The 27,602-nt window shown below is 48.7% G+C and overlaps 1 protein-coding gene across 12 annotated transcripts; it reads right to left on the bottom strand.

Moving 5' to 3' along the window:
- Positions 1–67: 67 nt before the first annotated feature.
- On the bottom strand, positions 68–24,128 carry BMF (Bcl2 modifying factor). 12 transcript variants are annotated; one of them, XM_060175147.1, is made up of 8 exons: positions 23,982–24,098; positions 23,562–23,685; positions 21,209–21,505; positions 19,136–19,296; positions 15,135–15,194; positions 7,500–7,583; positions 3,370–3,439; positions 68–2,564 (listed from the first exon to the last, which is right to left on the bottom strand). In XM_060175147.1, the coding sequence occupies exons 3-8, from the start codon at positions 21,498–21,500 to the stop codon at positions 2,347–2,349; spliced, it is 885 nt and encodes a 294-aa protein (XP_060031130.1). In that variant the 5' UTR covers positions 21,501–21,505; positions 23,562–23,685; positions 23,982–24,098; the 3' UTR covers positions 68–2,346. The 12 variants fall into 12 exon arrangements, with proteins under 12 accessions (XP_060031130.1, XP_060031122.1, XP_060031121.1 ...); XM_060175139.1 differs by lacking the exon at positions 23,982–24,098 and adding an exon at positions 23,108–23,279 and having other exon boundaries at positions 21,209–21,528; positions 23,562–23,929; XM_060175138.1 differs by lacking the exon at positions 23,982–24,098 and adding an exon at positions 23,108–23,279 and having other exon boundaries at positions 23,562–23,929.
- Between the last annotated feature and the right edge of the window lie 3,474 nt (positions 24,129–27,602).

The raw sequence follows: 27,602 nt of genomic DNA, 5'->3' as shown, positions 1-27,602 counted from the left end.
TTTAAAAATCTTTAAAAGAAAAGAATGCCTTTGTATTTTTTCCACACCTTAAATAAAACAGACCAGCTTGCCTTAAACAGTTTTTATTAAAAATTGTACCAACAGGAGGAAAGATAAATACACACATAGGCATGTGAAGAGGAAAAAGTCAAATATTCTGTACAGATTTTTAAAAATTAGGTCTATTCTTCCCCATTACCCTGCAGAGGCATGAACCCCTCCCCCCAGTGAACAAAATGCTACATTGTTACTGGGTCTCCCCCTAGAGCCCCTGGAAGCCAGGGTTGGGGTGCCAAGCTGCTCATAGAGCAGACAGCCTAGATAGCTCCAAGCACCTTTGGCTGCAAGGCATCTATGGAAGAACTTTGCTTTCTCTGCTGTTCCTTGAGGCTCACAGTTCTCCCTAATTGTCTCTGAGGGCAACCCAAGTCCTCTGCTTCTATTGTCCCCTACTCTCCCTTAGCCCTTCCTGTTCTCCCAAAGTGACAGGAGGTAGGTGTTCCTTGTTCCTGACCAGGCCAGCCACGGCAGAGAGCTCCCTGTCTGCCCCTGGGCTGCTGGGGACAATGGTGAAACAAAGTTACTGCGTCCTCTGAGCACCTGGAAATTGTGTCCCACGTAAGCTTCGGACACAGACCCAGTCTCTTTGGGGCAGGTAGGGGGACAACTAGGAAGCCATCTTTTTCTACCCAGGATTCAGTAAAGGGGATACAGCTTCTCAGCAACCCAAACTATCAAGCAAAGGCTGGAAGACTGGGCTTCCCTTCTTTCTGGGGGAGTCAGATGTCCAGCGAAGGAGAGGAGGGGTCCTCTTTCCAGCAGCTTCCAGAAACTGCTATTCTGGGGTTCTAATTAGAAAGACCCTTCTGACCCCTAATACCAGGCATTCTCTCCTCATTAGAGAGCTGTTTCTAGCCCCTCTGTCTCTGCAAACCCTAAAGGCTAGGCAAGGCTCCAGTGGGTTACAGGTCAAGATCTGGGACAGACCCTCCTTCCCTCCCAATCTGCTTCTCCACCCTATCTTTGCAGCCAGGCTCCTGGAGTGGGGGGAGGAGACAAGCGGATGGGGGGGGGGGCGGGGATGGGGCAGTCTCCTGAGGCCAGACTGGCTGAATGTTCAGCCAAGTCTCCCCAGAGAGGGGGCGGGGCCAGTCTAGGTCGCTAGGCCAATTAAAGACAGCTAGCCCCAGGGAGCGCTCTCCTCCTGAGGGCTCTTCCACAAGTCCCTTGCTCTCTTTTGTTTTTGTTTTGTTTTTGGAGGGGGCAGTGACTTGCTTAACAGAAGGTGGACATAGTGCAACCAGACACCCTTCCCCTGGCTCCAGATTGTGGCCCTCTGGGCTCTGGGGTCTGAGGACAGGTCTTAGGGCAGCCTCTGCCTGGGCCAGGCTAGGTCTCCAAAGCCCATGGTTTGGTTGCAGCACCAAGACCTAGATCAAGTATTTGCTCTCGCACCCAGCTCAGGTGGAAGGTCAGCCCAGGGCAATTCAACACAGCTGCTGAAAATGACCCTGGTCCTCAAGTGTGTAAGCTGCGGCATGTACCATCACCCTTAGGGACCAGAAGGTGGGGAACAGCACAGGCCCCATGTACATATGGCCAGAGTCTCCCAGGGCCAGTCATTGTGTCTGTCCCTACCCCCTGGGCTGCTTCTCCTAAGCAGAACCCATCATTTCAGCAGACGAACCATGGTACACACCCTGAGAATTTAATTCTGGCCAAGAAGAGGTAATACTACCTCCAGGTTATCCAAGCAGAACAAAGCAATGGCTAAGACACAATTCAAAGTCCTTCTAGGGGTCACTTAGAGCCTACACAGCACCTTCATGCCAATCAGGAAAGGCCCCCATCATCCAGGCAGACAGCTGTGCATGAGAGTCCCAAGAGCAAAGGCTGGACCTCAGCTCCCATTATCTTCCTCTGCAGGTGCTATTGTGCAGTGAACAACCTGCCCAACTGTGCATCAGGAGAGCAATGCTTCCTTCAACAGAACTGGAGGAACTTAGGCTTGGTTGAATCTCAGAGCCCACTGCAGATGCCTCCAATTTTTTCCAGTCGCTTGGGGTCTTCATTGCCCTAGGGGAAGTCATCTTTTCTTTGGCCCCTGGCACAGGAGAAGCCATCTTTTCTTTGGGCATTGCATCACCTTTAGCACCATAGTCATCTTTTTTTTTTTCTACATATGCACAAAAGTAATTTATTTTCTAGGTGTCTGGTTATCATAGCCTTAGCATCTGTTGCCAGACTGGTTGCTTCCAAGCCTCTCCTCAGCACCACAGCAGGAAGAGGAAGGAAGTAGCTCAGAGGCAACTGGGAGTTTGCTGAGTTCCAGAGCACACTCTTGTTTCAGCTGGAAAAGGCAGTAGACAGGAAGTGTGAGCCCAGCTGGACACTCACCCTCATGTCTGTTATTCCAGCAAAGCCACTGTGGGGGCTGTTTCTTGTGGCCCCATTAGGTGTGAAAAAGGGATGGGGGGCAAGGAGGAGGAGGTATGTTGTTTCCAAGGAATCCAGAGAGTCTGGGTTCCTCTGGGGCTGGCTCTTATCAGCAGTCCTGTCCTTTCCTGGTTATTTTCAAAGGAAAGCAGACAAAGGCACAAGCTACTGTGATAGCATCCCAGCTGACACCATACTCACCCCAGGCAGCCAGAGGTGGTAGTGGTTCTGTGGCCCAGATCTCAGCCTGGGCCTCAAGTGGGACTGAGCAGGCTCTGAAGCCTATGTGGAAGTGTGGTTCATTTTGTGTCATGGCTGAGGAGTCCTTGGAGAAACCCAACCTTCCCTGAGGTCTGCTGCAGATGACAGGGGTTAGATAAGAATCCCTGAGCCCTTGGGTGGGCACTGACCTGGCTAACTGAAAACCCAGACACAGAGCTGGTAGTCAGGCCTGGTGCAGAGGCCATATTTGGCTGGAGGTGACAACAGGTAACTGCCAGGATTTCAGCCCCTTCCATGGTACAAGGCCAGATATGTCTCCTAGCTCCTGACTAAATTCCTGTGGGAAAATATGACTGCCCGGGGAGCTCTGACAACAGCCCATGGCAGACTCTCCAGAGCCCTTGGTGGTGGTCATGGGGGGTGGGGAGGTGGGGGGTTGTCCCATCACCATAGACAGGTCAGCCTCTGCCTCAACAGTGTTTGACAAAGGCCCCCCCTCCTCCTGGTTGAGGTCCACTGTACAGGGAATTAGGTTCTGCTTGGGTCCATCTTATGTACACACAGAGAAAAAAATTAAAAAATAATAATAAGCCCACAAAACAACTAGGAAAAGACAACTAGTCTTTGGTCCTCATGAATGTCCTCCCTGTGGTTCCCTGCATAGAGGAGAGGCCCAGCCTCACCTGGGCGCTTCCCTGTTTCTATTCTCACCCTCATTCAAAGCCAGGTTGTGTAGGAAGAGCAGGAACGGCCACCACACTGGATTTCGGTTCTGCTGGTGCTGAAAGAAAATAAAAAGAATTTTAGCATAACCCCTAAACATAGTCTTGAAGCAAGACTCACTTCCAATAAAAGTTTGGATCTTGTGTCTGGTGGTGTGTGTGTGTACGTGTATGCGCGCGCGCGCACACACACACACACACACACACACGTCAATCCTATTAGTACAGTATTGTGGGGGACAGCTGGTTGGGAGAGATAGTGGAGTCCTCCAACAACTTTAGGGTGAAAAAGAAAAGCTCAGTCTCTTTCTTTCTGTAGTGAGCACAAGGGGATTAAACATTCTCCCCTGCTTTCAGCATTTTCCAGAGTTTAGCCAAGTGCTGCTTTTAATCAAATTGGCTCCTGAGCCCCTCAAGCTTCAGCTGCACGAACAACAAACTTTTTTCAGAAAGAAAGAGAAGGGCCTCCCTCCCTTCCTCCCCCTCCCACCATCAACTCCAAAGGAACACAGAGACCAGGGTAAGAGGGAGGAGGAGGGGCCTCCATCTGCAAGTGATTTGACACTGTGAAGGTCAAAGGGTTAATCTTCAATTTAAACCACACTGCTGAGGCAGCAAAAATCTGATTTCATCCAGTGCAAACTCGCTCTGACACAGACACACACACACACACACACACACACACACACACACACACACACACACACACACCAGCATCTCCAGGCTGTGCTGCCCTTTTTATAGTTGCTCTTGACAGTAAGCCATAAATAATCCCTCTTGGAGCACTTTCCTACCGGCTACAGCCAAGTCCACGTTAAGCAAGAACATACTTGAAAACAAAACACAAAACAGAGAATGCACATTATTCTCTGGAGGTTAGCCCAGGTCCAACAGTCAAGCAAGGCAGCTGGGGGCAAAGATTAAGGGTCAGCAACTCAGGCTCGGGGATGGTGGCTGCTGTCATAGGTAGTGGTTCCCAGTCCCCCCCCTTACCCCCATCAGGTATTGGAGGGGACCAAGGAGGGTTGCTGGAAAAGCAGTCTTTGTTCTTTGCTAGGCTGGGATCCCAGGCCACAGTGGCCCAGAAGGATGTGTCCAAGGGTCTGGCCCCCACCTGGCCACTTCCAGTCAGAGGCAAGAGGCTGGTGTTAGTTAGTGCAGAACTGGAACATGAGCTCAGGTCTCTCAAACATCCAGGGTTCCTCAGGTATATATGCCCCCTGGCCTCCTAGATCTGTCCTCTATGGCTTTCTTGCACTTTGCCTTAGGCCAGAAAGACAAGTGTGGCTGACTTCAGGGTCCTGCCAACTCAGGTGAAGAGATTCCCTTGGCTGGTGACAGGAGGAAACTGAAAAAAAACCATATGCAAAGTTGGCGGAGGTACAGCAATGTCCTGGAAAGAAGGGAAGTTGCAGTGTGCCCTAGAGGAGATCTGGTGGACTGCATGGCCTCCTAGCACTTTGTAAACAAAGATGAATGTAAAAAAAAAAAAAAAAAAGGAAGCACACCCAACTTAACCAGATCTGGTTAGAGGAAAGCAGTGTGAAAATGGGCTCTGCTGCAAACTTGGAAAGTCAGACTTAGGGCTGCCTCAGCAGCTGGGCAAGCACCCCTCTTCCTGGGGTCCCACCCCAGCTGCCATCCACACGGACTGGTGGTGAGGCAGGCAGGCAGAGTATGCTAGAGAAATCTGTCTGCCACCAAACCCCCCCACCCCAGGCCAGGCTGCTGGAATCCTGGGTCTCCCTAGGTTTCTGTAAGGTAGAAACAGCAACCATGATCACAACAAGAACTCTGAGTGTGCTTGACACCCTGGCTTCTTCAAGTGTGGTCTCTGGACCAGCACCCACAGCAGCATCTAGGAGCTCACTAGAATGTGGCTAGAGGCCACCAAAATAGCTCACCTGGATAGTGTACTGCTTTGCCATGAATCTTCACCACAAATTCCAGCAGTATTACAGGTATGTCTTCTTCTCTGTCCTCCTGTCTCTCACTCCTTTTTCTCCCCCCAACCCTCCTCTCCAAAAAAAAAAAAAAAAAGTCTCTAGGAAGAGCTGTGCAAACATCAAGCCTCCAGTGATAGCCCTGGTAGGAGGAGGAGTAAGAGGAAGAGGAGAAGGAGAAGAAGAAGGGGAGAAGAAGGAAGAGGAGAAGGGGGGAGGGGAAGAAAAGAGAAAGAGGAGGCAGTAGCCTAGGAGGTAGTATAGTAGACAAGACATTGAACCCTCAAGCATGAGGTCTCCTTAGTTTGATCCTTAGTATCGAATGTGCCGGAGTGATGCTCTGGAATTCCCCCCCACACACACACACACTCCCCTTTCACTGATAAATAGATAACTCTTGGAAGGAAGGAAGGAAGGAAGGAGGGAAGGAAGGAAGGATGGAAAAAATGAAATCACCCACAATAAGATGCTCTGGGATTTAGCCTTTTCTTCAATTTGTTCCCACCAGAATGATGACTTGGCTGAGTCGGCTAAGTCCTCCCTGATAGCCAAGTCACAGACAGGCCTTTGGAAACCACTGAGGAGCTTCCCAATCTGTATGTTTGGGGACTTGGGGCTCACCATCCACAATTCCCTTTAGGAGTAGAACTCCTCAGCCTAGTGTGGGCTTGGGTAAAGAACAGACAGGCTCTTGGAGAATTAAGCTGGTTGCCACAGAAGCCACAAGACCAGAAAAGCAGGTCCTTTGCCTGGGTATGAGCTGGTGTCACATAATATTCTAGTGATGTCTCCTGCCACCAGACAGCCTCACAAAGGCTCTTTTCCAAAGGGAAAACAAACTGTGGCTCAAGAGGTGATTCAGTGGATAAAGCATGAGGGCCTGAGTTTGGTCCCTGGAACTATGTGCCAGTGGTGCTTTGGTTCTCTAACAAGTAAATAAATTAATTTTAAAAAATAAATAAATGAAATGGAAACAACTAAGCAACAAACTAAAAGAATCGAAGAATGCCCCAATTATGAAGAACACCAATACATTATTGTTGTTATTACTATTATTATATATTTATTAGCAAGAGAGAGAGATAGATAGATAGAGAGAGAGAGAGAGAGAGAGAGAGAGAGACTGGCACACATGATGCTGGGGATGGAACTTGGAACCCCATGCTTGAGAATCCAACATTCTAGCCACTGTACCACCTCCTAGGCTGCTAGATGATGATGATATGATGATCATTTTGCATTCGGGGTTATTGCTGGGGCTTGGTGCATGCTCCTAGAGGCCATTTTCTCCATTTTGTTGCCCTTGTTGTTATTGTTGCCATTGCTGCTGTTCTTGGATATGACAGAGAGAAATCAAGAGGAGGGGAAACAGAGAGGGGGAGAGAAAGACAGACACCTGCAGACCCGCTCCACTGCTTGTGAAGTGATCCACTTGCAGGTGGGGAGCCGGAGGCTCGAACTGGGATCCTTATGCTGGTCCTTGCACTTTGCGCCATGAGTGCTCAACCTGTTGCGCTGTTGTCCTGCCCCCTAGATTAAAATTTTTTTTAATTTTTTATTATCTTTATTTATTGGATAGGGACAGCCAGAAATCAAGAAGGGGGTGAGAGAGAAGAAGAGAGACAAAAAGAGACCTGCAGCTCTGCTTTATCACTCAAAGCATTCCCCCTGCAGGTAGGGACCAGGGGCTTGAACCTGGGTCCTTGCACATTATAATACATGCGCTCAACCAGGTGCGCCACCACCTGGCCTAGATGAAATATTTTTAAGGAGCTCTTTCATAAGACAGAGAGAACCACGTGCAATGTGGCACATGTATTGCCAGGGCAATTGTGTCACATCTAAGGTCACAAATTTAAAATTACACATTTTTTAATTAAATAGAAGTGGGACATGAGAGATAGCTCACTGAACAGAACATGAGTCTTGCTATGTGTGCAGCTCAGGTTTTCACAAAACCTTGCACCACATGAGGTACCATGCTATGGTGCCTCTCCCTCTCTTTTCCACTTTTTACCTGAATGTAGAAGTGGCCTGGAGCAAGCAAAAAATTACACGTGTAAGGGCCTAGCTTTGCCAACACACACACACACACCTAAAGAGAAGGGTCTGACTAGAAAGGAAAGAAAGAGGTGGGGGCTGGGTGGTGGCATACAGAGTAGAGTGCACATATTACCATATTCGAGGACCTGGGTTCAAGTCCCAGTCCCCATCTGCAATGTTGCAGGCCTTGTTTTCCCCTTCTTCTCTCTTTCTGTCTCTATCAAATAAGAAAAAGGAGGAGGAAGAGAAGGATGGGAAGTTAGTCTGAGGAGCTATACAGGAGGGACACCAACACTCACCCAAACAGGATGAAGTATACAAGCAGAGACCCTAGAGAGGTACCTGGCTCACCACCAGCATATTATTAAGACTAAGAAGTACAAACCCCCAGAGCAAGACCCAGATCTTCCAAAATGAACTTCAGCATCCCTCAGTTTGGGGGCCTGCAAAGAGTGGGAATGCCCAGAATGTACAGCTGGGGTGAGGGACTTGGAAACTGTGCAGCATTTAAGCTTCTATCAGAGTCTTCAAGTCTAAGAATAGGAACAATAGCAACAAAGCCAAGCAAAATTTTGGAGGCCAGATGGTTGCTCACCTGGTAGAGCACACACATTACCATGCTGAAGGACCCAGGTTCAATCCCCAGCCCCCACCTTCAGTGGGGAAGCTTCATGAGCAGTGGAGCAGTGCCTCAGATGTCCTTCCTTCTTTTTCTCCCACTCTATCTCTATCTCAACTTCTATCCAAAAAGTTTAAAAAGCAGTAAATAGTAACTTTTTTAAAGCTCAGTATCTAGTGGGTAGGTAAGTAAGTGTGAGGCACAGAGGGGAAGAGCCCAAGGGGAGGGATACCAATAAGGTGGATAAGAATATTCTTGCCAGCCAGGGAGGTAAAACAGAGGATATAATGTTGAACTCAAAAGTATGAGGTCCTGAGTTTGATCCCCAACATCATATGTGCCAGAGTGATTCTTTGGTTCTCTCTCCCTTTTTCTTATATAACTAAATAAATAGATAAATTAAGTTGTAAACATTTTTTTTTTAAACCAAAGCACTGCTCAGCTCTGGCTTATGGTGATGTGGAGGAATTGAACCTGGGACTTCTGGTGCCTCAATATGAAAGTCTTTTGCATAACCATGTTATCTCCCCTAGCAATTAAGATCCCCTTCTGTTGAGAGAGCACAGCCAGGCTTTCAAGGATTTAGGGTCTTTAGTAACTCTGTCTGGCTGCTGTACTATGGCCAGGAAGGAGTTAAAGACCAGCTGACAAGTGTTCAGGTCAACTCTTCTGTAAGTCAGGCACCTGGATGCAGAAGAGGAGGGTTGGGGAGGGCCAATATCCTGCTCAGATAGTAGTGCACTGCTTTGCCATGTGTCCAACCCAGATTTGAGCCCAGCTCCCATGGTACTGGTGGAAGCTGCAGTGCTGTGGTCTCTCTCAATCTCTGTCTCAGTATCTCTGTTTCTATCACCCAGCCAGGGACAATGAAGACTAGTACACAGAGAGCAGAGTACCCTTTCACCTTCTCACTGGACTACCTACCCCCAGAAACCTGGGATGTCAGAAGGTCAGCCCCATCTTCCAAACAGGGAAGCAAAGACTCAGAATAATCACCCCAAGTAAGTTAGCTGGGAGGTGGGAGGCTATTCAGACTCCTGACTTCTGGCTCCAGGGCTATTTGTTTCAGTAAAATATTAATGTGTTTGGCCACAGAGATATCACAGTGGTTCTGCAAAAGACGTCCATATTAGAGGTTCTGAGGTCCTAGGTTTAATCCCTGGCACCATCATAATTCAAAGTTGAGCAAGGCTCTAGCTAAAGTAGAATTTTTAAAATTAAAAATACATATGAGTGTCACACTGTAAAATGGTATTAACTTTTCAAAGCAAACTGGCACTGGGCCAGCCCCCTGAGCATGTTTAGTGGCATTATTTCCAGATCATTAAGTTTTTAGTAAGGATGTTGTGAATCAGACAAAAAAATATTCCCCCCCCACCCCTGAGGTAGAGGTAAACTGAAGATCAAACAGGAGGGAAGGTAAGAGGGGTTTGAAATGACATCTCCAGACCCTGTTCTGGAGCCATGCTGGATTTCTTTAAAAATGCAGCACAGTGCAGGGCCTGCTTTTTGGAGAAATTAGCTCTGTAAAGTGAGATCTCCAAAAAATCCTTCCCTCCCCCCAATAACACACTAAATCCAGTGGAAGGTGAAGGCAAGAGGCTTGTCTCTGACAGCACGAACATGGAGACAAGAGAGCCTCTAAGAAAATTCCACTTGAAGGAAGTTGAGGAGATGTTTTTGCTTGATTCAGCAAGCTCTTATCAAAGCCCCCAACTGAGTGAGGAAGGCTGATGCTCTGAAAGATACAAAGGGGAACTAGATGTCAACACTGTCCTCAAACTTCCTACAGCTTGAAGGGGGTCAGAGCTAGAACACATGACCAAGTGCCACAGGAGGGAGAGCCAGGAGAGGGGCTGAGTAGGGCTCCATGGTAGGTATCCCCTTTCCAGGGCTGTACTTGCCTAAATAGAGAAAAGGGCATGGTTGTAGAATCAGTCAAATCTGAATGGCCTGTGGCAAAGCCCAGGAAGTGGCACAATGGGTAAAAGCACTGGACTCTAAATGAGGTCCTGAGTTCTATCGAGGGATGTGCCAGGATGATGTTCTGGTTCACTCTCTTCTCTTCCTCTTTATCATTAATAAATAAATATTTTTAATTTTTAAAAATTTTTATAGAAATGGACAGGCAAAGAGAGTGACCACAGCAGTGAAGCTTCCTTCAGTGAAGTGTAGGCTGGGCTCAAACCTGGGTCGTTTACATGGCAAAGCAGCACACTATCCAATTGAGCTATTTTAACAGCCCATAATGTGTTTTTTTTTCTTAAATCTATTTATGTGGCTCCTGGAGGTGGCACAGTGGATAAAGTATTACTTTCAAACATGAAGTGTAAAGTTTGATCCCCACCATTACATATGCTAGAGTTATGCTCTGGTTTTCTCCCTCTCCCTTTTCCTCATTAATAAATAAATAAATACATCTTTAAAAACAATTCTGTGTGATTAGGGAAATCTAATCTTTATGGGCCCTGAGCAGCCAGATGCAACCAGGCTCCAAATTCCAGGTTGCCCAGTTGAACCCTTGGGCAGTTCTTGGGCCCGGTGTATTTACTGCCCCAGAATATTTCTGACCTGGCAACATAGCAAAACAGAACAAGAAAAAAAATTCTATGTCAAGAGCTTCTTTAGCGTAGCCAACAGTGCTAACAGGTGGTGAAAGCAATAGTGGCAGCAATCAAAGGAAGACAGCACTCCCAGGCACCAGCCAGCTATCAGGAACAGACAAAAGGGCTTCCTCCAACAAAATCCAAAGTTGGCTGATAGTTCAATGTTAGAGCATAGGGCTTGCATGCTGAAGGTCCCAGAGGTTACAGGTTCAATTCCATCATATGCCAGAGCTATGCAATACTCTGATTATCTGACTCTGCCCCCCACCCCCGACACACACACACACAAATAAATCTTTAAAAAATAAATCTCAAGAAGTCCAGAAGGTGGCATAATGGATAAAGCACTGAACTCTCAAGCATGAGAACCTGAGTATGATCTCCAGTATTGCATGTGACAAAGTAATGTTCTGGTTCATGTCCTCTCTGTCTCTGTCTCCCTCTCTCCTATCTCCTCTCACCTCTCTCATCTCTGTATCATTAATAAAAAATATTTAAGAATAAAAGGGCTTATAGTAAGTGGCTTGGGCCTTAGTATTGTGGGCAGTGGACAGAGCCAAGCCATACCAACATGGGTCCTAAAACTCTGCTCTGCAAGCTGCTGACCAGAAGGTAGGGAGCTCTGAGACCTGCAACATCAGACTGTCTCCCCTGAACCTTCAGCAACATGTGAAGAGCTCAGCAAGCAGAGTGGCACATCTCTGGTGAAAGGTGAAGAAAAGAGGGGACAGAAGGCACAGGGCTATGGATGGCATCCTGAGCTGCTGATTCCCACCTGGGGCCTGTGCAGCTAGCTGCTCGAGTCTAGGCTCCCAGTCATGGCAAGGGAAGGTGAGAGAGGAAGAGACAAGTCCCTGTCCTTACCACATACCCAACTCTTTTCACTCCAGCCATGGACTCTATCCTCTGGGTTGCCAGACATGGCTCAAGAAGCAAACCAGAGAGATGGAGAAAGAATCAGACCCTCAAGCATGAAGTACTGAGGTCAATCCCAGGCACTGCATATGCCAGATTGATACTCTGGAGATTCAGTTTCTCTCTCTCTCTCTCTCTGTCTGTCTCTGTCTCTCTCAATAATAGTAGGGCTGAGTGATTGATGTACCTGGTTGAGCAAATATGCTACAATGTACAAGGATGGGGTTCAAGCCCCCAGTCCCTGCCTGCAGGGGGAAAGCTTCACAAGTGATGAAGCAGGGCTACAGGTGTCTCTCTGTCCCTCTCCTTCTCTAGCTCCCCTTCTCTTCTCAATTTCTGGCTGTCTTATCTAATATGTAAATAAAGATAATTAAAAAATAAATCTTTAAAAAATATCAAAAAGGAAACCAGACATTTTCCTTTACCCATTTTTAAATGCCTCCCCAGACTTCCCACTACCTCCCCCCATCACAGAGTGAAAACCAAAGTCAACTGCCATCACCCCCAACCTGCCCCCCAGTCTAAGTGGGGAGGGAAGAATGGACTGTTCAGAACTTTGAGGCCCTTCTGGAAGAGAGGGCAGTCAGGTGCAGAGCTGTGTGGGGAACTCTGCCTCCAGTCCGCCAGGCTGATGACTCAGAAGCTAAATATAGCCAGTGATATAAACAGAGCCAGCCACCAAGCAAACACAGGGCCCCAGGCCTGCTGGGCCCTCATGCATGGCCCCTCCTCCCCAGGCCTGACCTAGGGGGCCTCCCTCCCCCTCCTGGGACTGGGAGTGAGGGCCTTCCTCACTCCAGGGTGAGGCTCTGGGGCTCACTCCACTGCCCCTTCTCCAGTCTACAGGACCTCAGCAAGTCACAGGGTGAGTTCCAGAAACATTCACCAACAAAAGTCTTCCATGGGTTAGGGGACTCTGCTGGAGAACCTCTAAAACATCACTCTGGGTACAATTTTCAAAAACTTTCTCCAAGAGGGGCTCAACCAGTAGAGTGTTACCCTGTGAGAGGACCTGGGTTTTATCCCCCAGTCACCACATGGGGGCACCTGCAAGGGGAAGCTTCACAAGCAGTGGAGCAGTGCTGTGGTGCTGCTCCTTCTGTCTCTCTTTCTTTCTCTATAATTCTCTTCCTCTCATTATCTAGAGGAAAGAAAAAAAAAATGACTGTTAAGAACAGTGAAATCATATAGGCACCAAGCCCCAGCCATAACCCTGGTGGAGAAGAAATAAACAAAAGAACTCTCTAAGAACTAGAAAGCCAGGCCCAAGAATACCCCCCCCAAAAAAAAACCCCACCATTTTTAGCACATTTCCAAAACTTTTCAATCAGTATACCTTAATAATCATATACATCAACAATTTCCAGATAGCACTCAATGCAGCTATATATGGCTCTGCTCTCCAAAGCAGGAAGGCAGTAAAGTGTTAGAAAGTTCTCATCTACTGACTGAGTAAGTATATATACACAATGGGATACTACTCAGCTATTAAAAGTGGTGAATTCACCTTTGCCCCATCTTGGAGGGAGCTTGAAGATATCATGCTAAATGAGAGAAGTCAGAAACAGAAGGATGAATATAAGATTGAGAAGTTGAAAAACAAAAACAGGGGAGTTGGGCGGTAGCACAGCAGGTTAAGCGCATGTGGCTCAAAGCGCAAGGACCCAGTTAAGAATCCCGGTTCCAGCCCCCAGCTCCCCACCTGCAGGGAGTCACTTCACAGGCGGTGAAGCAGGTCCGCAGGTATCTATCTTTCTCTCCCCCTCTCTGTCTTCCCCTCCTCTCTCCATTTCTCTCTGTCCTATCCAACAACAACATCAATAACAACAACAATAATAACTGTAACAATAAAAAAATAAGGGCAACAAAAGGGAATAAATAAAGTAAATTAAAAAAAGAAAAACAAAAACAGAAGGGAAAACACTAAGCAGAACTTGGACTGGAGTTGGTGTATTTCACCAAAGTAAAAAGACTCTGGGGTAAGGAGAAGGTTCAGGTCCTGGAACATGATGGCAGGGGAGGACCTAGTGGGGGTTGTATTGTTATGTGGAAATGTTATACATGTACAAACTATTGTATTTTACTATCGACTGTAAACCATTAATCCCCCAACAAAGAAAAAACAGTTAACAAAAAAGTTCTAATCTGCTATGTTCTTATGTTTAGGTTCCTGATTATTAAACAATTTGTTCTGCTTTATCTCTTAGTGCTTTCAGCCACGAAGTTGCAGTTGCTACCATGCCGCCAACATGACTTCCCTGGGCAGATAACCTCACCATTGTGTTCTGGAACCCCACCTCTCCAGAGCCCTGCCCCACTAGGGAAAGATAGAAACAGGATGGGAGTATGGATTGACTTGCCAATGCCCATGTCCAGCAGAGAAGCAATTACAGAAGCCAGATCTTCCACCTTCTGCATCCCACAATGACCCTGGGTCCATACTCCCAGAGGAGTAAAGAAGGAAACTCCCAATAGGGGGGATGGGATATGGAACTCTGGTGGTGGGAATTGTGTGGAACTGTACCCCCTCTTATCCTATAATCTTGTCAATCATTATTAAATAAATACATTGAAAGTTGGAGAAGTTCAATGAATTGCCTCTGAAGTCAAAGCTCAGAAAGGGCAGAGGAAGGATTTGAACCTGAATCTGCCCCAGAGTCTAGTACTCTCTCTAGGATATTGTAATGAATGACTTAACCTAAGATGCTAGAAACTTTCTCAGTTTTCTTTTTCCCCAGAAAGTCTAATGGCAGGCCAAGGAGATAATATAATGGTCATGCAAACAATTTGTATGCCTGAGGCTTTGAGGCACCACCCTAAGCCAGAGCTGAACAATGTGATAGGAAGGGGGCAGGGTAATGACTATCCATGGAGTTTCCAGATCTGCTGTCCTAAAAGGAGCCACTCCTAGCCTGAGTGCAAAGACCATTTCCTTTCTTTCTTCTCCTTCTTCTCCTTCTCCTTCTTCTTTTTTAAATATTTATTTATTAATGAGAAACATAGGAGGAGAGAGAAAAAGCCAGACATCACTCTGGTACATGTGCTGCTGGGAATTGAACTCAGGACCTAATATTTGAGAGTATGATGCTTTATCCACTCACTGCGCCACCTCCCGGACCACAACAAAGACCATTTTTAACAGGAAGAATTCCAACCTCCCTGGAGCTCTACTCATCTAACAGTCTATCACTATTCAGTATCTACTTACTGATATTTAGCAGCCTTGGCTAAACACCGCCCACAAGTACCCTTAAAATTTTCAAGGTCATATCACTGGCACAGGAGCCTTTCTTGAAGGAGGAACAGCAGGCCCTCAATGGAGCAGGTGGAGATGGAGTTAGGGAAGCAGCCAACCTACTCTTTCACATCCTATGTAGAAGTAGACCGGGTATAGAAGCACCAGGCATGGTCACAGAACCCAAGCTGTGAGGTGCCAGGGTCAGCAGACCACTGGAGGTCACCTGCTCAGCTCACTGAGGGACAAAGAAGTCAGCCTTGCAGACCTGACCCAGCAGGCTGCAGACAGTATGCATGAGCAGGGTTGGAAAGGCTTTGATCTTCACTCCCTTTGCCTCTTTCTGCTTTGGCCAGGGAGACAGTACAGTTGTTATGTAACAGACTTTCATACCTGAGGCAGATCCTTGGGTTCAATCCTCCGCATTTCCATAAGCCAGAGCTGAGTGGTGCTCTGATTTAAAGAAAAAAATAAATAAAATAAAAAATAACAACCACAACAACTGCCTTCCTGCCTTGGAGCGTAAAGCCATGGGAGCACACAGTGCTGATTTCCTTCCTCCAATTCCTCTCTTGATAAAGCTGAGCAGATCACCAGGGTGAGCAGCAAGCCCATTCCACTCTTGGCATACTCACTGAAAACTATGCCAGGAAAACTGTGGTCCACATACACCAGCACCAAACAGAATCTGGAGAACCACATAGCTGGTGTCAAGTGAAGGCACTCTATCTGCTTACATCCTACAATACTATCCAGTCATGCCACCCCATCCCTCTGCTCTACATCACCTAGGAAGGTCTCCCCATAATACAAAGAATAACAGGAATCAGGGGTGCATCCTATAAGACTTAGGAATACATGGTCACATGATGCCGTCCCTGGCAGATAAGGGCCAGCCCCCCCCCCCCCCCCCACACACACACACCTCAACCTTACTGGGCTGTCTTTCTTGGCTCTAGGTTCAGCCCATGATGGCAGAGAATGGACAGTATGCTCCTGAGAGCCCTATCTAAGACCATCCCTACAACTGAGCAGCTTGGACCATGGTTGCTCTGGCCAGAGACAATGGAACAAAGCTCAGTCTGATGGGGGGTTGTCTTGTACACTGACAAGCGTCAATGTGAGGGCTGATCAGTTATAAAGATCAACAGAAGGAAAGTAGCAGTAAGGACCTACTGTGTGTGTGTGGGGGTAAGACAACATAATGGTTAGGCAACAGACTTTTTTTGTTATTTTTTTTTGCCTCCAGGCAGGGTTATCATTGGGGCTTGGTACCTACACTATGAATCCATTGCTCCTGAAGGCCATTTTTCCCATTTTGTTGCCCTTGTTGTTATTGTTATTACAGTTATAGTTGTTGTTAAAAATATTGTATTTATTTACTTTTAATGAAAAAAAGATACAGAGAGAAAGATGCAGAGCACTGCTCAGCTCTGGTTTATGGTGGTGAGGGGGATTGAACCTGGGAACCTAGAGCCTCAGGCATGAAAGTGTTCTGCATAACCATTATGCTATCTTCCCAGCCCTACTTTTTTTTCCCCTCTAGAAAGAGAGAAACAGAGAGGAGATGCCACTGCTCTACCCCTAGGTTCGAGCCCCTACTTCCCACCTGCAGGGGGAATGCTTCACAAGCAGTAAAGCAGGTCTATAGGTGTCTTTCTCCTTATCTATCTGGTCCTTCCCTCTCAATTTTTCTGTCTTGTCAAGTAAAATAGAAAGAAAAAGAAAAAAAAAAAAAAAGGAAAAAATGGCTGCCTGGATGCCAGGAATAGTGGATTTGTAGTGTTGGCACCAAGCCACAGTGATAACCCTAGTGGGGGGAAAAAAAGTGAAGTAGTCTAAATAAATATAATATTTAAAAGAGTCTGCCTCTTCATTATAGAAAATGAGAGGAAAACAACTGTAAACTAAAAAGTGCTCAGCGTCACAGCTCCTGACACAGCAAGCTGAGAGAAGTAGGCAGCTGGCAGGAGGATGAAGGACGTAAGGAGCCCAGATGGAGTCAAGCTCAGAGCAGGGCCCCCTCCTGCAGTTCTTCTCCAGGCTCTTCTGCTCTACCCCCTAGTGTCCAGACAGTCAGGGGCTGTGGAGAGAAGACAATGCTCCTTCGCAAGCAGAACTGTGTCTAGACTGGGAATGAAGCCACCAAAAAAAAAAAAAAAAAAAAAAAAAAGCAGAGCCATACTGTGGGCCTAGGGCTCCCTCCTCAGAGCCAAGTCAAGAAGGAAGGACCAGGTCCTGTTCAAGCCCTGGGCCCAAGGCACCTCTGGGCAAGGAGGCCTCCCAGCTGCTCCAAGGCCCCCAGGGGATGGGAACAGATTCTGGGTAACAGCCAAGAGGACGATCAAGAATGAAGAGCACAGCTTTCCAGAAAGTTCTCTACACAAGTCTAGCATCCGCAGTCACTGTGTCCTCCATCAGCCTTGACACCCAGACTGGGAGCAGTGAGCTGCACTTGGTCGCCAGCCTGCAGGGCCAGGGGAAAGGCAGTGAGTGAATGGGCAGGAAGGAGGCCAAGAGGCTAAAGGCAAGAATCAGACTGAGTTGTACACAGGCTGAAAGGGAACTCTCAGCCAAGTTTCCACAAAACAATCAGAGGAGGACTGGGGCCAGGCCAGGCTGCAAAAGCTCCCTTCCTGATCACTGAGGAGGGACTGACTGCAAGAGCCACCAGGGCCACGGATGGCTCACATTTCCCTGAGGACTCCAGGCAGGGGCATGAGCCATCACTCACCCATACAGCCTGCCCTCAGGTCACCCCAGTGCTTCCCCTCTCCTTTCCTCCCTTTCCCCCTCCTGTCCTCCCCTTCCCCTCCCATTCCCTTTCCTTTCTTCCTTCCTTTCCCTGCCAGGGTTGTCACTGGAGCTCAGTGCCTACCTATATGATAAAGCCATGCTCCTGGTAGCATTTCTTTGTTTGTTTGTTTCTCTCTCTCTCCTTTTCTTTTCTTTTAATTTTTATATGTATTTATTTATTTCCCTTTTATTGCCCTTTTTATTGTTGTCATAGTTATTGTTGCTGTTATTGATGTCGTCGTTGTTAGATAGGATAGAGAGAAATGGAGAGAGGAGGGGAAGACAGAGGGTGAGAGAAAGAAACCTGTAGACCTGTTTCACCCCCTATGAAGCGACTCCCCTGCAGGTGGGGAGCCAGGGGCTTGAACCAGGATCCTTAGCCAGTACTTGCGCTTCCTGCCATGTGCACTTAACCCACTTCACACCATGTGCACTTAACCCGCTGTACTACCACCTGACTCCCTCTCCTTTTCTTTTTAATTTGATAGGACAGAGAGAAATTGAGAGGAGAAAGGGAGACAGGAAAAGTGGAAGAGAGACACTTGCAGCTCTGTTCTACAGCTCATGAACCCCCCCCACAGATGGGGACTGGGGGCATGATTGAAAACTGAATCCTTACACATGATGACTTGTGCACCCAACTGATTGCACCACCACCCAGTCCCCTGAATCAATTTATCTCACCCCTGGTGCCCTTAACTATTTAGCCTTTCAGTCAGATCTATCAACTAGCTGCTCACTTCTTATCCCCTGAAGTTATCCATCTGGCCTCAAGCTTATTCCAGTCATGGCAAGTTATGTCTCTCTCTCCCTCTCTCTCTCTCTTAGATTTATCTACTCACTAATAAAAAAGAACCAGAACATCACTCTGGTATATGTGATCCCAGTGACTGAGCTAGGGGCCTCATCCCTGAGAGTTCTGTGCCTCCTCTCAGGCTGCTATTTATTCTCTTGATTTCCAGAAATCAACACACACACACACACACACACACACACACACACACACACACACACACAGAAGCAGGACGCGTGCTCCATTCCGGGAGGTGCGCCTCTGCCTGGGCGCAGACCCAGCCTGGGGCTGCTCTTGCTGGCTGCCCGGGCAGCCATCCAGAAAGCCAGCCTTCAAGAGGGGAGTGTAAGTGCCTGGGGCCAGTGAAGTCAGTCCACGGACAGCCTCCAGACTACAGCACAGAGGGCTCCCCCAGCACAAGCCTGCTGGTGGCCCCCTTTGTCGCCAGGCCCTGGCACATGCTCTGCTAACATGCGATGCTCCTCTCTGGCAGGGCTGGTGTCAGGCTGCCAGCCAAGTACCCCATAGCCTCTGATGGACTCCCAGGCCAGAGACAAAGAGGAGCAGCTTCCCCAGCTGAAGGGAGTCGGATTACAACCGGTTGTACCACTTTCCCCAGCCTGGACCCATTCCTGGTTCCCTCAGCAATGCCTCTGCCAGGTGCCCTTTCAGGTATCCTGCAAACATTCCCTCTAGGATGCCCTACTCCACCTCAGAGAGCCCACCCAGCTCCTGGGAATCCCAAAAGCCCTGGTCCACACTCTGGGAGCACATCTCCCCCCTTGTCCCGAGCTCCCATGCCTACTTGCTGCATGTGCAGGTGGTGGAACTGGTCTGCAATGCACTGAAGCTTGCGAGCGATCTGCACTTCTACTCGCTGCTGCCACTGCCCTTCACGGCGCTGCTCTGCAAAGGGAGAGCCTGCAGGGAAGCTGTTGGGGAGCGGCAGCCGGTAGCCTGCATTGCCTGCAAAGACAGAGAAGTCAGTGAGTCTCGGCATTCTCCATGCCCCCTTGCCCCCACTGTCATTCCTGGCCTAGACTGCACGATTGGAAGGGAGCAGAGTTGAGTCCCAGGCCTCTCCCAGGTCAAAGATGGAAAGCTTGACTTGATCTTGGCTGAAAAGTAGGTGCTGGGGTGTTGCCGGGAGTATATGAAGTGGTGAGAGCACTACACTAGCAAGTGTGAGGTACTGAGTTTAATCCCTAGCATTGAGTGTGCCCTCTCTCATTAATAAATATTTATTTTATTTTTATTTGTTTTTACAAAAGCAGTGGCTGGTTTTTCCCATTTCTGTTGATCAATGGGGCCATGGCAAACATGATCTGTGTGGATCAACCTGGCAAGCCCTTTCCTTACTGAGCAGGCTGTGCTTGACTACAGTTCATTCTGCCTGTTGAAGCAAGCAGAAGCTTTTCTCTGGAAAGGCACTGAAACCACCAAGCTGCACCACTGTGCTCAGGGCAGAAAGGGACAACAAAGGAGAAAACCAAAAAGCATCTTCATTTCTTTGTGTAGCAGAGGATGGCTGGTCCTGGGTCCTGAAGCTCTGAACAACGGCACAAACACTCAGCCTAGAGGACATCTCTAACCCATACAAGAGCCCCATTCATCCAAGAGCTGCCCATTGGAGAGCCACACATGCAAGGTGGCCATAAGTGATGCTGTTGCCTGTTCCCAGGTACTCTCTGCCCCCAGCCTAATCATCCCAGACTCCCACCAGTACTACCCACGGGTTGCTCCCCTCTGTCTGCTCCAGTCAGCCACCGAGTCACTTCCCACAGTTAAAAGAAACCAAACTTGCAACCCAAGAGGTATTGCAGTAGATAAGGCATTAGACTTTCAAGCATAGGGCCCTGAGTTTGCTCCTGGGCATCTTATGTATCAGAGAGATGCTCTATTTCATCCCTTCTCTCCCTCACTTTAAAAAAATTTTTATATTTATTTATTTTTCCCTTTTGTTGCCCTTGTTTTTTTCTTTTTTTTTATTGTTGTTGTAGTTATTAGTGTTATTGATGTTGTCATCGTTAGGACAGAGAGAAATGGAGAGAGGAGGGTAAGACAGAGAGGGGGAGAGAAAGACAGACACCTGCAGACCTGTTTCACCGCCTATGAAGTGACTCCCTGCAGGTGGGGAGTTGGGGGCTTGAACCAGGATCCTTATGCAGGTCCTTGCGCTTTGCACCACATGCACTTAACCCACTATGCTACCACCTGACTCCCTCTCCCTCACTTTCATAAATAAGTCTTAAAAAACAAAACAAATCAAAACATCTGACTCAGTGTCTGATCTTACCCTTTCACCAGAGGAAGGAATTATGCTCATAAGACAAACCATTCAAACGCATTCATGAAGGGGGACCTGCCAGACTCAGCCTTGCAAACAACCCCTTGGCTGACACTGACCTTTTTTCCAGTTCCTCTTCTGAGAATAGAAAAAAAAAGTCCCAAATGACAACAGGGGGCTACCTCCTACCCTTGGGAACCTCCCCTCCCAGCAGAAGCTGGGTTATTCCCTTTTATGTCAGCAGCAAGTCACAAATTCCCCCACAAACTCCAAGGCCAAGAGGTTAACTTCCAGAAGACGTTTCACTACCAGGACACAGGACACAGGGCACAGGATAATGAAGTCTGGGCCTAGGGACCTTCTCTCCAGTGCTTGATGACACCAAGTGCCCATGCATTATCCCCCCCAAGGATAAAGGAATGATGTCTGGGCAATGTAGTCCCCTAGGGGCCCAGCAGAGCAGGTGAGGCTGGACAGCAGCACGGAGCAGGCTGAGCAAGTGCAGTGGTGCCCTTCTGTTCAGTTTGGGAGGACCGTCCTCTTTTTATACCCACCCATTATGGGAGATATCTCAAGGCTAAGAGCACCCACCGTAGAAGAGTCGCTGGGGTTCCTCTGTCACCCCACAGGGTAGCATGACACCCTGGCTTGGGGAGGCTGGGCTGAGGGTCTGGGTGGCCTTGTCCTCCTGGCTGGCAGGTCGAAGCCCAGGGCCGCAGCAGTGCGTGAGTGGGAAGAGCTGCAGCCGGCTGAGGGAGCAGTCCATCGGGCTCTGGGCGAACAGGTCAGAGGAGAGCAAGCTCCCTGGTGTGGTCCCTGGCTCCCCATCCTCAGGCTGGAACACGTCATCCTCTAGCTCATCCACACACTGGGGGAGCTCCATGTCCCCTGTCAGGAAGTAATGACAACACCTATGCCAAACTTAGATAGATAACCTCCATTTGCCCCAACCCCACACTCCTGCCCTGCTTCCCCTTCTTATCTGGGGGACTCAGGCCAGGTACTAATGAGAACAGATTGCAAGGGTGACATGACACCACCAAAATGACACAAGTATGGACTGCCTCACTGTGCAGGGACTCTCCAGTCCTCATTCATTCCTGGGTCCATCTGAGTTTCCTGGTCAATATCTCAATTTCAACTATGAACAACAGCAGGAGTGGGATCACCTGGCAGGGGCATGCCCAGCCAACAAGACACATAAACACAGTCTCTCTCTCTCAATCTCTTTTTCTCTCTCTCATACACACACTCATGCACACAAACAAACATATACTCTCTCCTTCACTGTCAGGAGGAATCACCACTAAGCTCCCCTCTTGGTCTGAGCTGAGCTCCAGGCTCAGCAGCAAAAACAAAAGGCAGCAGGGAAGCTGGGGCCAGGTTCCCTCCAAACCTGCTAAGCCCCTCCTCACTACCCATCTACTCAGGTCTCCACCCCCTGCTTGCTCAACACAACAAACAGGCTGGGAGATGTGGTAAGAGCAGTCGAGACAGAGAGGAGAGGGAGAGAGAGAGGATAAAAGAGAAAAGTCCAAGTTAGTCATTGCAGCCGCCCTCTGAGCAGTGTAGAGCTGCCTGCCCAATGAAGATTGGGGGAAAATGGGGCCAGCTTCCAGCCAAGGGGCCAGCCTGCCCCAAGTCTACTTATGGGTCCCCAGGATTTCAGATCTGTCCTTTCAGCCTACATATGCAGGACCTGAGCTCTGCACAACCTGCCCAGGGAGAAGGAAGTGAAATTCAGCCCTCTGTGACCTTACTCACTGTCTTTGAGATTCAGGCTGCTGGTGGGAGCCATTTGGTAAGAGAGAAGTTCCTCTCGCTCCACCTGACGGCTCCGGAGTCTGAACTTGGAGGAACCTAGTATCTGAGCACTCAGTGCAGTCCCCTACACAGGCAGGCATGCAAGCACGTAAGCACTCAAGCGCACACATACACACACACTCCTAGGGGGTTCTGGGACAGCCTCAAAACAGTAACCACTTGCATGGCTATGACAATGTCACTTCACTGCACTGCAGGATTCAAGTAGAGAGCCCCTGGGGAATTCTTTCTCCCAGTCCCTACTCTTTGAAGAATTAGCCAAAGGCATTTTTGGAAGGTGAGGTTGGGGTGGGGAGGGAATGGTGTTAGGGAAATGCCTTTAAGGCATCTCTGTTACACTCAGAAGGCCTGGCTTTCCCAAATGCGAGCTCTAAGATGCTTGTTTCAGCCCACTCTCTAGCCCGTGCAGTCTTGCAGCCTAATCTCAGCTGACTTCCCTGGGGAGTGAAAGGAACTGGCTGGGACAGCAAAACAGGTGCATGGTGTCCCAAAGTGGGGGTGCAGCTCATCAGCACCAGGAGACAAATTGCCCCGCTGAGAGGACCAAGCCCCATCCCCAACCGCCCAGCAGTGGCTCCTTCCTTCACCCCCACTGCCTGCAAGCTGGCAGTCCCACTACAAGAAGGGTCCCCCAAAGTCACTCAGAAGCAGAAGCTATTGTCTTACTTTTGCTTTGAAGTCTGTCACCTCCCCTCCCCCTCTCAGCAGCCCCAAAGTTCAACCCTTGCTCTACTGGGTAATGGGGGAGGTGCAGCCACAGGGGTGGGGGTGGGGTGGACAAGTCCTGGGGACCCTCTCATCCCGAAGAACTTCGGGTGCTCTTCAGCAGGGAAAACGGCTGGAGAAGTGCAGGCAGATCAAGTGTGAGCTGAGATCCAGAGAAGAGACCCCTTCCCTCCTCCCCCGCTTCCCCCGATTTAAGAGATGATGTCCCCAATTTGGGGGGGGGGGACAGCAAGTTCTGAGCGCTGCTAGGCTTATTTTCCCCAGCTAGGAGAGCAGAGCCCGCTGGATTCCCCCCCCCCAACTCCTGGGGGGCTCATCAGGATGCTGAATTTAGGCTCCTCCCCCAGAAGGGGCTGACACCTGCGGACGCATTCACACCCTCGCCCGCGCAGACCTGGGTGAGGCCAGGAGGGAGTCTCGGCCTCCGCGTCCGGGCGCCAGGGCTCCGCGCGGGGGTCCAGAGTGCCGCGCTCAGTGGGCTGGCGCCCAGCTCCGCCGGACCGCAGGGGACAGCCCAGCTGGGAAGGAAGAGAGCCTTCAATCTCCGCGGGGAGAGAAGCGCACCCCGATCTTGCTGCCGCACCCCCGGGTCAGACTCAGACGTGCACCACAGGCGCCTTGCCCCTCTGAACCCGACCGACCGGGGCTCCAGTGCCTCCACCCCGGACGGCACCCATAGAGAGCCACCTAGACAGGGGTGCTGCTGCCCCCCTCGCGCCCTGTTTTCGAGATTCCCCCAATGCCCTCGCCCTGCGGGCCCCCGCTACCCCAGAAGGCGCGTCCCTTGCCCGGCCCGCCACCCGCGGGCGCTCACCAGCAGTGGGACCTGAGCGCAGCGCCGCCCGCGCGGTATTGTTTCCAAAATACACCCGCCGGGGCATCCTGCAAACAGCTGACGAGGCCCCGCCCCTCGCGTCACGCCAAGCTGCCAATGGGGGCCAACCCGGGGTTGGGCCGCTTCCAGGGATGGTCACCAATGTGCTAGCTTTCCCCGGGAGGCGCGGCCAGGGGCCGAGCGCAATTCCAACCCCGTCCAGAAACGCAGTGGGATGCGCGGGGGGCGTTCCCAAAGTAGGTTAGGGAAGCCCGAAGTCCTCTCCCTTAGAAACGACAGGGGGCGCCCGAGTAACTTCCCCCTTTTCTTTCTCTGGAGTAGCCAACAGCGCCTTCAGAAAGGAGAGGAGCATCCTGGGCGCGTGGGAAGAAAACTGAGGAACTTTAGAGCACCTGTCTCTGATGCTGTGATTAAGTGATGACATCCAAGATGCCCAAACGTCGTCTCTCCTCCCACACACCTCCTCCTCTTCCTCCCCGTGCCTCTCATCCTCCTCTTTTTTATATGAAGATATAGATGACCTTATTTTATTATTTATTGACTGGTTACTTTTTTAAATCAAAGCACTGCTCAGCTCTGGCTTATGTTAGGTGAATAAAATCTGGGACCTCAGAACCTCAGGCACAGAAGTCCCCTGTCCTCCACTGCCTCCTCCAATATTTATTTAACTATTAATATGAGAGAGAAAATTAAAACATCACTTTGGCACATGCTATGCCAGGAATTGAACTCAGGACTTCATGCTGTTTAAGACCCACCTCTCGGGCTCCATATCCTCTTCTTGACCAGACCTGGAGACTCTCAGAATAAACATCTGCTTCAGTGCTGCCAGATATAAAGGTTGTGCACATTGACAGCATCCTGTGTCACCACCCAGAGGTGGTGACATCCGCAGAGCATCGCATCCTGCAGATGGCAAATTCTCAGAAAGTGGATTCATAGGCACTTGTTGGGTACCTCATAAACAATTAAAGACATTTATTGAGGGGTCAGGTGGTGGTGCACCTAGTAAAGCTCACATATTATTATGCACAAGGACCCTGGTTCAAGCCCCAAAACCCCCACCTGCAGGGGAAAAGCTTCATGAATAGTGAAATAGTACCACAAAACAAAGGAAGGAAGGGAGGAAGGAAGGAAAAAAAAAATACAGGTATCTCTCTCTACCTCCCCCTTTCTATTGGTATCTTCTAATTCTGCTTTTAAAAACCCCTTCTGTTTCATTTGGTTTAAATCCCCCCTGCTTAACACTGCATTCTATTTACATAACCACTGTATTCTATTTATATAACCACTGTATTCTATTTACATAAATCACTTTTACATTTACATAAAGCACCACCTTCCCTCCAGGGCATTGGTGGTTTAGTGGTAGAATTCTCACCTGCTCCACCCCCTCTCCTTGTCACACCCTGATCCTCTCCTTGTCACATCCTGATTTTCACCAGTCACTTTTCTCTCCACCCTCTCTGCGTCACATCCTGTTCACACCCTACTTGGGAAGTATATATAAAGACAACATTGTTCGTTTTAGTTAGTTGTTAGTTTAGTCTAGCTTGGTATAGATTGTGCTGCGTCCTGCATGAATAAAGAGATACTGCGTACAGCTCAACCATGAGTCCCTGGTCGTCTGTCTCCCGTCAATGAAGCTCAGCCCGACATATGGCGCCTGAACAGGGACTGAAATAAGCTCTGAAACATGGACTGGCATCAACGTGGGACCTAACCCACCCATCGCCCAGATAAGTAAACTTGGCTACCCATCCACCATGGGTTGCCTTTCTACTTATGAAGAGGTTTGCCAAAGCCTCTAATGTTTCATTATGAGACAGTTTCTCTGTCTCTGGAACATTTTACTCTGGGCCACACTTCGGTTCCCTGACCGGGAACTTTGGTTTCTTATGACCGGGATCATAGAGCTTGGGAGATGCACGGAGATTTCTCCTTGGACTTTCTGGATTCCCTCTCTCATATTTCCCGAGGAAAAGGACTACATTTTGCTCCAGGCCACAATTTGGTTCTTTATGACCGTGATCATAGACCTTGGGATATGCATGGGGATTTCCACTGGGACTTTCCAGACTTCTTCTTGCATGTTTCCCATGGAGAAGGACTACTCTAATTTGAGGAGCGTTCTCCAGTACCCTGGCAGTCCCCAAGAATGGAGACACGTGGTTAGTTCTACTCTCCTGATTGGATTCTATCTTCAATGGGAAGACACTTTTAAAAGTGGGTGCCTGAAACAATCCAGCAGGAACAGTCAGAAGCACCCTAAATGGAATTTCGAGGAGCTTTTTGGACTAGGACACCCTCCGGGGACTCTTGATGCTACATGGTGAGATCTGTTTCTGAATCTTTGTTTGACATTGACTTAAAAAAAAAATGCTGGACGCAGCCATGATTTCTAGAGACATCCAGAAACAATCCAAAAAATTGTTTTTTCCCTCCTTTGATTTCTCTTTTACGTCTTGACATGAATCTGAAACGTTTAATCCTGAAAACTGTATGAGTTATGGGTGGGGCAGATAGTGCAATGATTATGTTAATTATTCTCATGCCTAAGGCTTCTACTGTGGTTCTTCTGTTTACCTTTCCACATTTTATTGAGTTTAAACTGTTTAAACAACCTTAAAATCATACTAGAAAGGACTTCCAATTATAATGGAGTTATCAATTATAGTAAACTTCTAATCTGCTACAAGTTTTGTTTGACAAGTAAGTGAATTTCAGCTGTCAAGTCTTCACATGAAAAAGCATCTACTCAAATGAAAATTTCTGGAAATGCATTTGGACCCCTGTTCTCTGACATCGCCCACAAGATGGAATGACTACAACACACCCCCAGAAACCAATTATGTGACCTGAAGAAACAGATTCACAGACTCCAAAGATCACTCTCTACAGAAAAGCAGAATTCTGGTGGCCGACATTCCCCATCAAGACAGACATGCAGCGTTTCATCCCTTGGCATTTTCTTCCATGGCCATCTACTTTGGACTGACACTTCCATCAGACTTACTGGTACACGCTGCTGTGTTTCTCAAAGACTAACTTCAGCCAATTGCCTTGAGACTTTATAATCATGTACCCTTGCCTGCAGGCTCTGTCCCCAGAGTCAGAAAACTCCCCCTTCTTATTAGGTTACGCCCACAGAGGCATGAAGCGCCCCAAGAGGCAAGAGATGCCCACAGAGGCAGGAAACGCCCTTTGAGGCAAGAGATGCCCACAGAGACATGAAGCGTTCCCAGAGGCAAGAAATGCCCTTTCGCCTGCTAGGCCTTGCCCTTTGAGGCAAGAAACGTTCCCCTTGGCATCATACTGGTTATTGCTGCTCACCTATTTTGTTTTCCATGTCTTATGCCAGTTCTTTTGAAAATGCCTGTATGATATTGGTTTCTGTTCACCCCTACACTACTATTCCCCTGACAGAGATGAAGCCTTTTACAGACATTGTTATATATGGCCATAAAGTAAGAGAGAGATGTTGGGGAATTGTGAGGATGTGGTTGAGCTTGGAAGGGCTTGAGCTTGAGGGGTGTGTCAATCCTGATAGTCTCTCTCTTCACGGAGAGATTGAGCAAGGAGGGACAGTAGAACCCCAAA

The sequence above is a fragment of the Erinaceus europaeus genome, chromosome 16 (assembly GCF_950295315.1).
Source record: "Erinaceus europaeus chromosome 16, mEriEur2.1, whole genome shotgun sequence".
Classification (NCBI taxonomy): Eukaryota; Metazoa; Chordata; class Mammalia; order Eulipotyphla; family Erinaceidae; genus Erinaceus; species Erinaceus europaeus.
This window is presented reverse-complemented; position numbering and strand designations above follow the sequence as displayed.

Bases quoted from the DNA above. Each gene is read 5' to 3' on its own strand.
- BMF (XM_060175136.1), bottom strand. From the start codon at position 24,048: ATGCCCCGGCGGGTGTATTTTGGAAACAATACCGCGCGGGCGGCGCTG. The intron at 19,297-21,208 runs GTGGGTGCTCTT...CTGTCTTTGCAG, and splicing joins ACCCCAGCGACTCTTCTACG to GCAATGCAGGCTACCGGCTG. The intron at 7,584-15,134 runs GTATGAAAGTCT...CTTATTTGATAG, and splicing joins AACCCAAGGATCTGCCTCAG to AGACAGAAAGAGAGAAGAAG.